At 43.5% G+C, this 14,874-nt stretch overlaps 1 protein-coding gene across 4 annotated transcripts in view; it reads right to left on the reverse strand.

The window, feature by feature from the left end:
• Nucleotides 1-7,146, reverse strand: part of MAP2K4 (mitogen-activated protein kinase kinase 4) — a gene marked incomplete at both ends in the record, with an annotated part of 102,648 nt that extends 95,502 nt beyond the window's left edge. For all 4 annotated transcript variants that reach the window (XM_079724667.1, XM_079724666.1, XM_079724665.1 and 1 more), the window contains one exon: nucleotides 7,029-7,146. In XM_079724667.1, coding sequence (XP_079580793.1) covers nucleotides 7,029-7,146 — 118 coding nt within the window. The remainder of the gene's footprint in view (nucleotides 1-7,028) is intronic.
• Between the last annotated feature and the right edge of the window lie 7,728 nt (nucleotides 7,147-14,874).

Raw genomic sequence — 14,874 nt, forward strand, 5'->3', positions numbered from 1 at the left:
GGGGGAGGGTGGGACAGGGGCGTAAGCAGCTTTCCACCTCCTCAGTAGCGCCTTATAGTTTCCTGGACACCCTGGATTCTGGTAATGCTGAAAAGGGATAATGAACTCCAGTACGAAGCCACACTGATACAAAGAAAACCACAGCTGCCTGCCTTACTGGGTCAGGCCCACAGACCAAGCTCCCAAACCTTCCTCTGCCACAAGCATGAAGAGGCCAGCAGCTTGCCGCCTTCCAACTTCAACCTCAAAATTTTGGCATGCGCCTTCAACTGTAAAGTTACTCATAGTATACCATTATGACTCTAACATCTCAGCATTTATCTAAGCTTATCCAAACTTTGTATTTTCATTGTACTTAGAGTGAGTTCCACAAGATTTCCTGCTGTTACTTCCTTGAGCTTTCCTGACTTCACCTTTCTCAAACTTAAAAGGGACCCACCTACATTTAGTAATTCCAGGTTATTTGCGTCATCCAGAATACTGGATGCGTCATCATTTGCGTCATCATGATTTTATGAATACTAATCCTTTCCACATTTTAAAAAATTCAGCATCTTGTCAGCTCTCATATGCCAGTTCCATTCCTTCCTGAGGCTGATGACCACCTAATTCACTCTCCGGTTTGTAACTAAGCACTGTATTACCATCGAGTCCGTTCAAGGAAACCCAGTACACCCGGGGAGAGCAACTCATCAACCATGTGACTGTGGGCAAGCATCTAACCTCTATGAGCCTCAATTTTCTCATCTGTAAAACAGAATAATAATACCGGAAAGTGTTCTGTGATGATTAAATAAGGTAATAAATGCAACACAGAGCCTGGGATAGCACAGGTTAATGTTATCAGACTCATTATTATTCCTGGTCTCTCCCTCAGGTGAGCAACGATTATGGTACCTTCCCTATCAGACCAGCTTAACCCACACAAAACCAGTCCCTCTCCTTTCATTTCGTGTCACCAAGAGAGGTAAAAGCAAAGGATTCCACACTCTGCCTCTCCGTTACAGCCCTTCCTACACCCAGCCTGCTGTCCTGAGGACTTAACTCCGGAGTGGGTACTGTCTCCTGGCAGGAACCTAACCCAGATCTCAGAGACACTGGCAAACACATCAGGAGAGCCATTTAATGTCGCTTATTTTTCAGCAAAGTCAGGCACAGATAGACACATATATAAATATATGTCAGATATACAACAGAGATCTATCTGGCAACCCTTTTCTAGCTTCCCCCTTTTGAAAACTTTGGGTGACTGTTGGTAAGATGAGATATAGTACAGCTTGAAAGAGCTGCTGTGGTGTCCACTTCCACCATCCTTCTCCCTGGTGGGGAATGCCATGCTGTTCTTCAAGAATCAAGCCGTGCACGATGGGACTGCCAGCTTCTTTGTAAAGGTCCATCTTGAGCTGTGCTAACTATGGGTCAGTGCTCCCTCTCATTGCGCGGCTGTTAAGTCAGGCCAACCTCCTCTCTCCTTGCCCTTGAATCCTTTCTACAGGTTCATGTTAATTCTCAACCTTGCCAAGAGTGTGAAGAGACACATGGAGACTTCCTGGAGTTGGGGAAAAGGGCCAGAAGCTAACCCATGCCCATTAGCAGGACAGTAAGTTGCCCAGATGATAAATTTAGCCAGGATGGCAACGTATGCTATTAACTCTTATGCTAAGTGGGTGCCTTTTCCATACTATGCATAGTGTTGAAAGAGTTCTATTACCTTTCAACATCTAATTAAAGTTTTCTACTTGCCTGTAGATTTGCAATCAAAATGCCCCCAAATTCAAAATGCCAGGGTAAACGCCCCAGCAAGTTCAGAACTCTGCAACACAAAGAAGCATCAGGAAGCCCTGAGGCTCCAAAATCAACCCAAACATGGCTGGATGCATACAGCTTCCACCCCCTGACTGAAACCTAAAATAATCTCTTCCTTCTATTCCTGAATCTGCATCACTTCTGGCAAAGATTCTTCTCTCAGACCTGAATGGCTGAAGTGACTTAAATAGAGCTCGGAGAAACCATGTGAACCTGGGTAGAAGAGTAGAAAGAGCAAAGGCTGCCTGTCACCAGGTGGATTAAAACCCACTTCAACTAGGGCAAATTCCTTAATTTAAACGTCAGTTCCCTAATATATGAAAGGAGACCATGCCCATCTACCCTTAAAGAGCACTTACGAGCATCAAATTAGGTAAAGACAGCGAAAAAAGAGCTGTGTTAACTATTAGTTTCCCTTCTTAATTTTAAATGTGAATTAAACTTCCTCAGGTTGTACCATGTGGGCTGTCTCTATCTCCTAGAGATGCAGACTGACCTGAATTATGTGTGATGGAGTTGATTTTGACCTCCAGACCCCTAAAAATAAGAAAAAACTCTATGGGCCCAAATCAACCCAGCTTCTCAAATTAGTTAACAGAAATTGAATGGAAAAAGAGAAATTTGCAAAAAAAGAAACATGATTCAAAATACAGGGTTCACTAATATCCCATCTTAAACAAGTTTCAACTCACACTCTAATAAGGGACATTAGAAGAAAATGTGAGAAAATCAGTATCCTGAAAGCGTTATATTTTTCTACTTTTTAAATTTTAATACTAGGGTTGCTCTCCTTTTTAAGGAACATACAGAAATGCAATATGTGCTTTGAGGAAGGACCAATCTCCTGACCTGGACTTTATTTATCAGGTTATGTCAAATAAATGGTGAAAGAAATAGTGTGCAACACAGTGGGAAAGGCAAGCAATTCTAGGGTTTGGTACCTTATCCACTGTCAGCACAATTGAGTTCTTTAAACTGGGATAAAGGCACCTTCTATGGTTCTTGAAAACCACAAACTAAATGGTAAAAATAGAAAGACAGTCAAATATAATCACAAATAGGGTATTTCATACTAATTTTTTATATTCAAATATTATTGGGAGAAAAAAGTACACTGATTTTAAATCTTCACTTTTTCTTAACAGGTATGTTTCATTACAGTTGAAAGTTCTGTGTGTTTTCTTTTATTTTGTAAATATTTTTACTGAGGTATAATTGACATACATTATATTAGTTTCAGGTGTACAACTTGATTCGCTATTTGTACATATTGTGAAATGATCACCACACAGTAAGTTTAGTTAACATCTGTCACCGCACATAGTTAAATAATTTTTTTCTTGTGATGAGAACTTTTAAGTTCTACTCTCTTAGCAACTTTCAAATATGCAATACAGTATTATTAACTATAGTCGCTATGCTGTAGATTATTTTGCACATTTTTTAAAAGTAAAATCAAGCTATCATCTTTTTACTTAAATTGATATTTATAAAATGTTCAGCTGAGGGTAAATGGGTAAGGACTGGACTAGTCCATAACTTTTCTGTTATACATCAATATTTGAGACTCAAAAAGAAAAAAAGAAAAACTACCTACATGAGCACATTAAGAGAATCAGAGGCACTTAAAACATATACTTTATAACCAGTTCCTGTAACAAGTACTTTACAAATGTCTCCATGTTTTTCAGACTCAATTATAGATTCTAACTATTCTACACATTTTTTTAAAACTGACATTTCTCAGCTATCCAAGTAAAGTTTAAGGAAAAGTTTAATTTTTCCCTGCTTTAAGTCTTCTATAATAAATTTAACTTCTTGTGTTCATGAGATTTTTTAAAATCTGCTACATTTTAAGGGTTTAGTAACTAAAGCATTTAAATAGCCATGTCTAATAGCAATCCTTATATGTATAGATATTTTCAAAGCGCTTTCATGTGCATTAATCTAATAATGTGATTCTCACAACAGCCCCGTAAGGTATTATCCCTATTTTAACAGATAAGAATCCCAGATGAGTTCAGAAAATGTAGGTAATTTCCCCAAGGTCACAGAGCTTGTACACAGCAGAGCAGTTACGTGAACCCAGGGAGGATAAAGACTCATCAAGAATACTCTGACCAGAAATGCTCAATAATGAAAAATGGAAATAAACAGGGTAGAGTAAAGGGTAGGACCCAGTAATAATGAAGCTAAAGAAACTGTGTGATGGATCATGAGGCGTTAGGGACTCATCTGCTAATAATGAAAGAGACAATTAATTAGACCATTACAAATAAGAGTATTGTTGCTATTAACAATGATGATGGCTAACATGTATCAATCACATCCTTACTGTATGTCAGGCCCACACTTTATATGCATTCTCAAAGTTCCTGTAAGGTAAGCATTATTCCTGCTTCCCAACTGAGAAACTCAGGCTTCGAGAGGTTAAGTATCTTGCCCAAAGTCACAAAATTCTTAAGTTCCGATGAGGGGATTCAAATGCAGGACACCAGAGCTCTGGCTTAACTCAAGCATTATGATATTAAAAAACCAAAAAAAATCAATAATTCTCAGCTGAGACCACTCTTGGGCCACAAACCTCAAGCCAAGAAAAAATGTGCAGGGTGACCCAGTGCCCAGCACGGTGCTTCTCACACAGAACGACCACCAATGTTTGTTAATATGACATGTATTCCATGCATCCCACAGCTAAACCCTGCTATTGGAAAGAGCTTGGCCATTAAAAGCTCCCAGAGAGACAGTGCTTTGGGGGTGGCAGGTGACCATGCTTGCGGGGGTGGGGGGGAGTGGCATTTACCAAACATCTTCTAAGGACCTGAATCTAAAGCCAAAGATCTGATAGGTGAAGTAAGGGAGGCTGGGCTCTAACATCACAAGACAAACAAAAAAGATCCTACACAGCTGCTTAAGCTCAAGCTTTGTAACTTGGATTGTGCGAGAAAACGTCCTGAGAGTAAGTGCTTCTCTTCATTCTGAGTAACTGAGAGAGGTTCAAGAAGATACAACAGGTTCCTGAGTCAATCAAGGCCAGACACAGTACTGAAAAAAGAAAATTCATCAAAAATTCAAAGAGAAGTCTTATGTCCTCCCTCTCCCTTTTAAACTGGGTTCTGCTTATTAGAAAGTTCAGTTTACTGGGTATCAAAACTCAGGGGTGGGAGAGGAGAATGGAGCGCATCAGAATAATTCCTCAACACGATGACTTTCTCTGAGTTCCTAGAACACTCTAAGCTCTTTCCTACTTTGGAATCTTCACACACACTGTTCCCTCTGCCTAGAACCCTCTTCTTTATCGTAACAGAGTCCTCTTTCCAGACAGGTCTTCTGTGACCATCTTACCAAAGCAGACTGCCCCCTCCCCCATTAACTTCTAACCCAGCTTGTTACCTTCATAACACTTTTCTCAATTAGCAATTTTTAAAATTTATCTGCATATTGTCTTCCCTCCCCAATCCTATCAGGAGGGTAAGCTCCATCAGGAATGAGACCGTCTGACTCACTCTTTTCTATATACCCAGCACTAGAGCACTATGTCTGGCACTAGGCAGATGCTCAGTAAACATTTTTGAACAAAAATTAATTTCTACAGCTTTTTCGAACTATCAGCCTCCCTACTCATCCCCTCCCCCCCACCCCACCCCCCAAAAAACTTGCATTTTTATGAGCTTTGTAAGTCACCTGTTTTGGATATGTAATATAATCTTAAATTGTCATTTTGCTGTTTCATTTCAGCACCACCACCAACAACGAGACTGTAGAGCTGGAAGATCAGGAAACCCATCCTGTACTTCATCTGTATATTGTACAACACAGTGGCATCCAATAACTAATTTAATTTGAATTAATTATCTGAGGGCCTGCACAGAAAGTGTCCTCTGAGCTCTGACATCATCCTGTATATATCTATCACTGTTCCTTACGTATATCCCATGGGGAGCGGGACAGGGATATAAAAATGAATAAAATCCCGCCTCTGCTTCATGAATCACCTTCTCATAAACCCGAAATACTCAACAAACGTCAAACCTAACCAGACAGACGGTTAAGATAGACCTCGGAGCCCCTTAGGGAGATTTTAATCAAAGAGTAACCATGGTCACACGGACCACGAAGGGTACCCCAACTGACGCTGCTAATAATTTAACGCAAGCAAGTCTGCAAAAGTTGTCAAGAGATTTCTGAGATTCCCTGTTTTCAAAGGTAACATTACTACTCAAAATTCCTCAGTAAACTCAAGGAAAGGGTCCCTCACGGGCTGGGACCTGGTATTTTCACAACAGCCCCTGTCAAGAGCCACATAGAGCTAATAAGCATTCCCACCGGGGAAAGTCATTAATTAGGAGGGCTGCTTCAGATGTGCAGTCCCCGCAGAGAACCACTCTGACCCCTGCCTTTCGATTTCCCGGATCTCTGCATTTCAACCGAGCTCCCTGTTTTATTTATTTATTTATTTATTTATTTGGTCTGCATGCCAGGCTAACACAGAAACCCCCGGCCTCTCCCAGGCCAAGGGCTGTCTCATCACCTTACAGGTGGCACGGGCCTGAACACCCCCGCCCCACCCGCCCAGCGCGCAGAAACCTGCAGAAGTTTGGAAACCGAGGGTCCAGGAGGACCGCGGAGCCCAGAGGTCAGGCGGCGGCCGGGCCCGGCGGCGCCCGCAGGGAACCAAGATGGCCCTGAGCGGGCCCCACTGCGGCGGCGGCGGGGAGCCGGGCCGGGGCGCCGGGGCGCGGGGCCGAGGAGCCGAGGGGCGCGGGGCCGAGGGGCGCGGGGCCGGGACGCCGCCGCCGCCGCCCTGGGCGGCCGGGACCCGCGGGCCAGGCCCCGGCCGCCTCCCGCCGCCGCAGCCCGGCCGCGCGTTCCCGGAAAGGCGGGCGGGGCGCGCCAGGTAAGCGGCGGCGGCGGCGGCGGCGGGGGCGGCCGCGGGGGCGGGCCCGGGCCAGGTGGGCCCCCGCGGGCGGCCGGGAGCCCGCCGGGCCGAGCGCGGGCGGAGGCCGCGGCCCGGGCCTGCGCGGCCCGCCGCCCGGAGCCAGGCCAAGCCTGGGGCGGCCGGCTCGGGGCGGGAAGAGGGGAAGGAGGGAGGCGGACCGGCACGGGCGGCTCGGTGGCTTCCTCAGCCGGGTCCGGGGGCGTCCGCGGCCGCGGGGACAGGCCGCGACGCCGCCGACGGCCGCGCCGGGGGGCCGGGGTCTCGGCGCCGCCGCCTTCCTTACCCTGCATGCTGCTGACGGCCGGGTGGCCGGGCGCTGGGGACCCCACGGGGCCCGGGGTGCCGCTGCCGCTGCCGCCCCCGGAGCCGCCGCCGCCGCCGCTCGGGCTCGGAGCCGCCATTGTTGGGAGTGAGGAGCCGAGCGGCGCCGCGGCGGCTGCAATGCAGCAAGCTCGGCCTCTCGCACGGCCGAGGGGCGTGGCCAGAGCGCGCTTTGTGCCCGCCCCCGGCACGCCCCCAGCCCGCCCCCGCCCGCGCCTGAAGCGGAGCCGCACCAGATGCTAAGCGGCTGAGCGGCTGAGCGGCAGAACTGACCAGGTCGCCGGTGCGGGACCCCAGAGGCCGGCAGAAGTCCTGCACCGAGGCTGCGGGCCGCCACGGGGCCTAGAGCGGTTTGCGGAGTGAGGAGTGTGTGCATTTGGGGTATAAAAGGGTACACAGCTTCTATCATTCCTACAGAGGTGTGTGACCCCAAAAGTTTAAGAAGCCCCTGTTGGAATCTCAGAGCCCAAAACCAGAATCGTAAAACTGAAAGGGATCGCAGAGCTCGTGCTTCTTGTCCAGTCTCTGACACGGCACTTCCAGAGGGGACTTGGCTCTACCTGTGGTTCCATCTGGAGCTCCCACTAAGCCTTGCCTAACACCCTGACCCTCTACACTGCCCTGGGAGATCCTAAGGAATGCTACTGAAAGTACCGTCAATGGACCCATCCCAAGAAGACTGAATCAGAATTTACATTTTAATAATATCCCCAGGTAATTTGTATGCACATTAAATTTGAAAAACAGTATCTTAAGCACGCAAGCTCCCTGGCCTCCCGAAATATATTATCTATATCACCGACTTCCCCTAAATACACACTGGATTCTCTCCCCCACCTCTTCTACACCTTATAAGACGAGCCATATAAATTATATAATTTAAATATGAATTATATAAGATGGCAACTTCACAGAACAAAATCAAGTTTCTTCCAGTGCTTGGCACAGAGACTGGTTTTAGGAAGGCAGCAGCTAAAAGAAAAAAAAAAAAAAGGTCCTTTATGAGGCTGGGGGTTTGTGGACCAACAGAAATGTAATTGGAACGGTAAGGTATGGATCTCTGGGCAGAGGTATGTCTCGTCTATATATAGAATGACCAACTATACAATATGCCAAGTAGTCTGAAACATGGAGCTGGATGTTTCCTGCCCTTTGGAAGCACTGAGCAATCTATACCAGGACATTCTTCCACACAGACCTTATCTGTGCTGGAACTTCCTCGGGGCATCTTGGTAATGTCCCCTCCATCAACAGAAGCCTTGCCTTCTTGCTCCGAACCCAACCTCAGCCATCATCTTGACTGCTCACAGGGGCTAGAGTTAGGGCTTAGGGAAAGTAAACTGGGGAGGCAGTGAAGGCAAACTGAAGGTGAGAGCATGTAGGTGTGCTTAAAAGTGGAGAGCCTCGCATTCCAGCCTGCCAGAACTCTCCTCTGAGGGCCTGGCTGGCAGAGCGACATATCCATTTCCAGGTCATTAGAAACACTGCCAAATTCCCATCTGGAAATCAGTATCCCAGATTGCTCTTCTTGGCCCTGGGGAACCATAAAAGTGGGGTCCCCAGAAAGGAAATATAATCAGAACCTGGAAGGAAAGTGTCCCATCCAGGCTGTTCAGCCCAGAGTACAGGCTAAATACTCAATCTGCGTCTTTGGCATGGTGCTGATGGGAAGAATAGCAACAAATGACAGAGAAAAGGAGGAGCTGAGGCTCCCTAAATGCTCTTCTTTGGAGGTACAGATTGGAAGACAGCTTTCTTTGCTTTGAGGTTTATGTTTTAGTGCCCGGAGGGGTTAATATCAAAAATCAAATGAAATTCTTCTCTCAAAACATCAACACGGGCTTCCCTGGTGGCGCAGTGGTTGAGAGTCAGCCTGCCGATGCAGGGGACACGGGTTCGTGCCCCGGTCCAGGAAGATCCCACATGCCATGGAGCAGCTGGGCCCGTGAGCCATGGCCGCTGAGCCTGCGCATCCAGAGCCTGTGCTCCGCAATGGGAGAGGCCAGAACAGTGAGAGGCCCATGTACCGCAAAAACAAACAAACAAACAAACAAACAAAAAAAAAACATCAACACAACTTGCCAACAATTAACAAAGATTGATGCAAAAATATAGGGACCCCACCACCACCACCCCCAGGCAATAGTTTTGCACTTCCCTTGGCTTGGCCACTTTAACATCCTGGGAGAAAGCATCAACAGCCTCATAGTTTTTTGGCAAACACACCAAATGTCATCATCAGACTCCAGATGCAGGATTACCAGACACCAAATAGTTCTATCTGAGAAATTTTCTGACACTTTATTCCAGTACCTGCCAGTAGATTTCACAACCAGTTCCTGCTGACTAAATGTCACTGTTGTGTATGCCATCTCCTTTCTCACCTGCAGTTCCTTGGGTTTTGGAGTGGTACCAAGAAATGACTTGGAAGACTTCTAGTCTCCCCACCCGCATTAGTACCATAAGTATCCCTCCCCCATTTTTTGATGTGGACGATTGATATACGTACAGTCTTATGTAAAGTGCTACTATTCCCTTTTTCCAATTATACATATTTCTTTAATAGAAACTTATTATTTAATAGAAATCCTAGAGGCAATACTAGAGATTAGTCAACTATTTAGTAGGAAAAAGTTTTCCAATATTATTTTAGATTATATAGGTTACATTTAAGATTGTTCAAGAAGAGTTTAATCAAGTAAGAAAAACATTGACCTGATACAGTTAAGTGAACTTGAATGAGGAAAATATGTGTAACAAATAAACCTAAAGGAAAACATTCCAACTAGGAAATTCATTCAGGAAAGTTGAATTAAAAGAGTAAATATATTGTGGGATCTAAAATATGAGACAAATGAACTTATTTACAAGACAGAAACAGACTCACAGACATAGAAAAGAAACTTATGGTTACCAAGGGGAAAGGGGATGGGGGAGGTATAAATTAGGAGTTTGGGATTAGCAGATACAAATGACTGTATATAAAATAGATAAACAACAAGGTCCTACTGTACAGCACAGGGAACTGTATTCAATATCCTGTAATAAATGATAATGGAAAAGAATATGAAAAAGAATATATATATATGTATATATATCTGAATCACGCTGCAGCACGCCAGAAACTAACACAACATTGTAAATCAACTATACTTCAATGAAAAAGAAATTTTTAATTAAAGAAGTACTTTAAGATAAAATGGGACAAAAAGAGTCTAAAGAAAGCAGAAATAAAGGATGCTTTCAGAGAAGAGTAATATGTAACTAATTAGTTTTTTGTTTAATAATGCCTAATGCTGCGCTTATAATAAAACAGACAGTATACTTGGATTGCTGTTAGTATTGTTAACTAGTGCATAAGAACCAGGGATAAGAACCATCAGGGACTTCCCTGGTGGTGCAGTGGCTAAGAATCCGCCTGCCAATGCAGGGGACACCGGTTGGAGCCCTGGTCTGGGAAGATCCCACATGCCGCGGAGCAACTAAGCCCGTGCGCCACAGCTACGGAGCCTGTGCTCTAAAGCCCAAGAGCCACAACTACTGAGCCCGCATACCACAACTACTGAAGCCTGCGTGCCTAGAGCCCGTGCTCCACAACAACAGAAGCCACTGCAATGAGAAGCCTGCGCACCACAATGAAGAGTAGCCCCCACTTGCCACAACTAGAGAAAGCCTGCGTGCAGCAACGAAGACCCAACACAGCCAAAAATAAATAAATAAATTAATTAATTAATTTTAAAAAAAAACATCAACTAGGTCTGAGTTTGGGCAAAAACAAGAAAGGATCTTGGCTTGTTCAAATTGATGAAGCTATGAGCTTTTTACTTTTTCTTATGCTAATATTTTTCTTATATATTTATGTTTTATGGTTTCTTATAGACTGAATTGTGTCTCCCCTGCAAAAAAAAATTCATATGTTGAGGTCCTAACCCACAGTACCTCAGAATGTGACTGTATTTGGAGATAAGGCTTTAAAGAGGGAATTAAGGTAAAAGGAGGTCACACTGGGCCCTAATCCAATATGACTGGTGTCCTTTTAAGGAGAACAGGACACACAGAGAGAAGGCTGTGTGAAGACACAGGGAGAAGACGGCCATCTACAAGCCGAGGAGAGAGGCCTGAGAAGAAGGCAACCCTGCTGACACATTGGTCTGGACTTCCAGCTTCCAGGATTGTGAGAAAATACATTTCTCTTGGTTAAGCCTCCCAGTCTGGGGTACTTTGTTATGACAGCCATAACAAACCCATACATGGTTCAAAATAATGAATCGCTTAAAAGAAGTACAGCCTTTTTAGTAATATACTAGTAGCTGGCATAATCCTTGGGGAGCGGAAAAGGCAATTAGGCAAAATATGTTTCAATAACCAGCAAATTCATGTTTATAAGAGCTCCTTGAGAAAAATCCCTAAAGGGGCCTGAAGTTCTTGGCTCTGTCATGTAATGATTTTTCCTTCCCACTGGAGAGGATGGAAATAACAGAGTAAGGCCATTGCTATGAGCAATGTATGACAAGGTCAGAGTGACATCTGTATACCCCCTGCTTAGAGCACCTTTGCTTAGAAATGTAGCTTGCTTGTTCTTCTTGATACAGGTCTCAATGGTTACATTAAGAGGACAGTTTTCTCTTCACATTCCAAATAAGGCAAAAATAAGCTGCAATTGATTGACGCTGCTGTGAACACTTGTGTACAAGTTTTTGCATAGGTTTTCAAATTTCTTGTGTACATGCCTAAAAGCAGAATTGTTGGATCACACAGTAACTCTGTGTTTAACCATTTGAGGAACTGCCAGACTCTCTTCCAAAGTAACTACACCATTTTACATTTCTACCAGCAGTGTATGAGTGTTCCAGCTTCTCCACATCTTAGGCAAACACATTATGATCTGTCTTTTTTATTAGAGCCACCCTTATGGTAACAGTGTTTTTTTTTTTTTTTTTTTTTTTTTTTTTTTTTTTAATTCTTTTTTTTTTTTATTTTGCTTTATAACAAATTTAATCAGTTATACATATACATATGTTCCCATATCCCCTCCCTTTTGCGTCTCCCTCCCACCCTCCCTATCCCACCCCTCCAGGCGGTCACAAAGCACCGAGCTGATCTCCCTGTGCTATGCGGCTGCTTCCCACTAGCTATCTACCTTACGTTTGGTAGTGTATATATGTCCATGCCGCTCTTTCACTTTGTCAGAGCTTACCCTTCCCCCTCCCCATATCCTCAAGTCCATTCTCTAGTAGGTCTGTGTCTTTATTCCTGTCTTACCCCTATGTTCTTCATGACATTTTTTTTTCTTAAATTCCATATATATGTGTCAGCATACAGTATTTGTCTTTCTCTTTCTGACTTACTTCACTCTGTATGACAGACTCTAGGTCCATCCACCTCATTACAAATAGCTCAATTTCATTTCTTTTTATGGCTGAGTAATATTCCATTGTATATATGTGCCACATCTTCTTTACCCATTCATCCGATGATGGACACTTAGGTTGTTTCCATCTCTGGGCTATTGTAAATAGGGCTGCTATGAACATTTTGGTACATGTCTCTTTTTGAATTATGGTTTTCTCAGGGTATATGCCCAGTAGTGGGATTGCTGGGTCATATGGTAGTTCTATTTGTAGTTTTTTAAGGAACCTCCATACCGTTCTCCATAGTGGCTGTACCAATTCACATTCCCACCAGCAGTGCAAGAGTGTTCCCTTTTTTCCACACCCTCTCCAGCATTTATTGTTTCTAGATTTTTTGATGATGGCCATTCTGACTGGTGTGAGATGATATCTCATTGTAGTTTTGATTTGCATTTCTCTAATGAGTAAAGATGTTGAGCATCCTTTCATGTGTTTGTTGGCAGTCTGTATATCTTCTGTGGAGAAATGTCTATTTAGGTCTTCTGCCCATTTTTGGATTGGGCTGTTTGTTTTTTTGTTATTGAGCTGCATGAGCTGCTTATAAATTTTGGAGATTAATCCTTTGTCAGTTGCTTCATTGGCAAATATTTTCTCCCATTCTGAGGGTTGTCTTTTGGTCTTGTTTATGGTTTCCTTTGCTGTGCAAAAGCTTTTAAGTTTCATTAGGTCCCATGTGTTTATTTTTGTCTTTATTTCCATTTCTCTAGGAGGTGGGTCCAAAAGGATCTTGCTGTGATTTATGTCATAGAGTGTTCTGCCTATGTTTTCCTGTAAGAGTTTGATAGTGTCTGGCCTTACATTTAGGTCTTTAATCCATTTTGAGCTTATTTTTGTGTATGGTGTTAGGGAGTGATCTAATCTCATACTTTTACATGTCCCTGTCCAGTTTTCCCAGCACCACTTATTGAAGAGACTGTCCTTTCTCCACTGTACATTCCTGCCTCCTTTATCAAAGATAAGGTGACCATATGTCCGTGGGTTTATCTCTGGGCTTTCTATCCTGTTCCATTGATCTATCTTTCTGTTTTTGTGCCAGTACCATACTGTCTTGATTACTGTAGCTTTGTAGTATAGTCTGAAGTCAGGGAGCCTGATTCCTCCAGCTCCATTTTTCGTTCTCAAGATTGCTTTGGCTATTCGGGGTCTTTTGTGTTTCCATACAAATTGTGAAATTTTTTGCTCTAGTTCTGTGAAAAATGCCAGTGGTAGTTTGATAGGGATTGCATTGAATCTGTAGATTGCTTTGGGTAGTAGAGTCATTTTCACAATGTTGATTCTTCCAATCCAAGAACATGGTACATCTCTCCATCTATTTGTATCATCTTTAATTTCTTTCATCAGTGTCTTATAATTTTCTGCATACAGGTCTTTTGTCTCCTTAGGTAGGTTTATTCCTAGATACTTTATTCTTTTTGTTGCAATGGTAAATGGGAGTGTTTCCTTGATTTCACTTTCAGATTTTTCATCATTAGTATATAGGAATGCCAGAGATTTCTGTGCATTAATTTTGTATCCTGCAACTTTACCAAATTCATTGATTAGCTCTAGTAGTTTTCTGGTAGCATCTTTAGGATTCTCTATGTATAGTATCATGTCATCTGCAAACAGTGACAGCTTTACTTCTTCTTTTCCGATTTGGATTCCTTTTATTTCCTTTTCTTCTCTGATTGCTGCGGCTAAAACTTCCAAAACTATGTTGAATAAGAGTGGTGAGAGTGGGCAACCTTGTCTTGTTCCTGATCTTAGTGGAAATGGTTTCAGTTTTTCACCATTGAGGACGATGCTGGCCATGGGTTTGTCATATATGGCCTTTATTATGTTGAGGAAAGTTCCCTCTATGCCTACTTTCTGCAGGGTTTTTATCATAAATGGGTGTTGAATTTTGTCGAAAGCTTTCTCTGCATCTATTGAGATGATCATATGGTTTTTCTCCTTCAATTTGTTAATATGGTGTATCACGTTGATTGATTTGCGTATATTGAAGAATCCTTGCATTCCTGGAATAAACCCCACTTGATCATGGTGTATGATCCTTTTAATGTGCTGTTGGATTCTGTTTGCTAGTATTTTGTTGAGGATTTTTGCATCTATGTTCATCAGTGATATTGGCCTGTAGTTTTCTTTCTTTGTGACATCCTTGTCTGGTTTTGGTATCAAGGTGATGGTGACCTCGTAGAATGAGTTTGGGAGTGTTCCTCCCTCTGCTATATTTTGGAAGAGTTTGAGAAGGATAGGTGTTAGCTCTTCTCCAAATGCTTGATAGAATTCGCCTGTGAAGCCATCTGGTCCTGGGCTTTTGTTTGTTGGAAGATTTTTTATCACAGTTTCAATTTCAGTGCTTGTGATTGGTCTGCTCATATTTTCTATTTCTTCCTGATTCAGTCTTGGCAGGTTGTG

The sequence above is a fragment of the Hyperoodon ampullatus genome (assembly GCF_949752795.1).
Source record: "Hyperoodon ampullatus genome assembly, chromosome: 19".
Taxonomy (NCBI): domain Eukaryota; kingdom Metazoa; phylum Chordata; class Mammalia; order Artiodactyla; family Ziphiidae; genus Hyperoodon; species Hyperoodon ampullatus.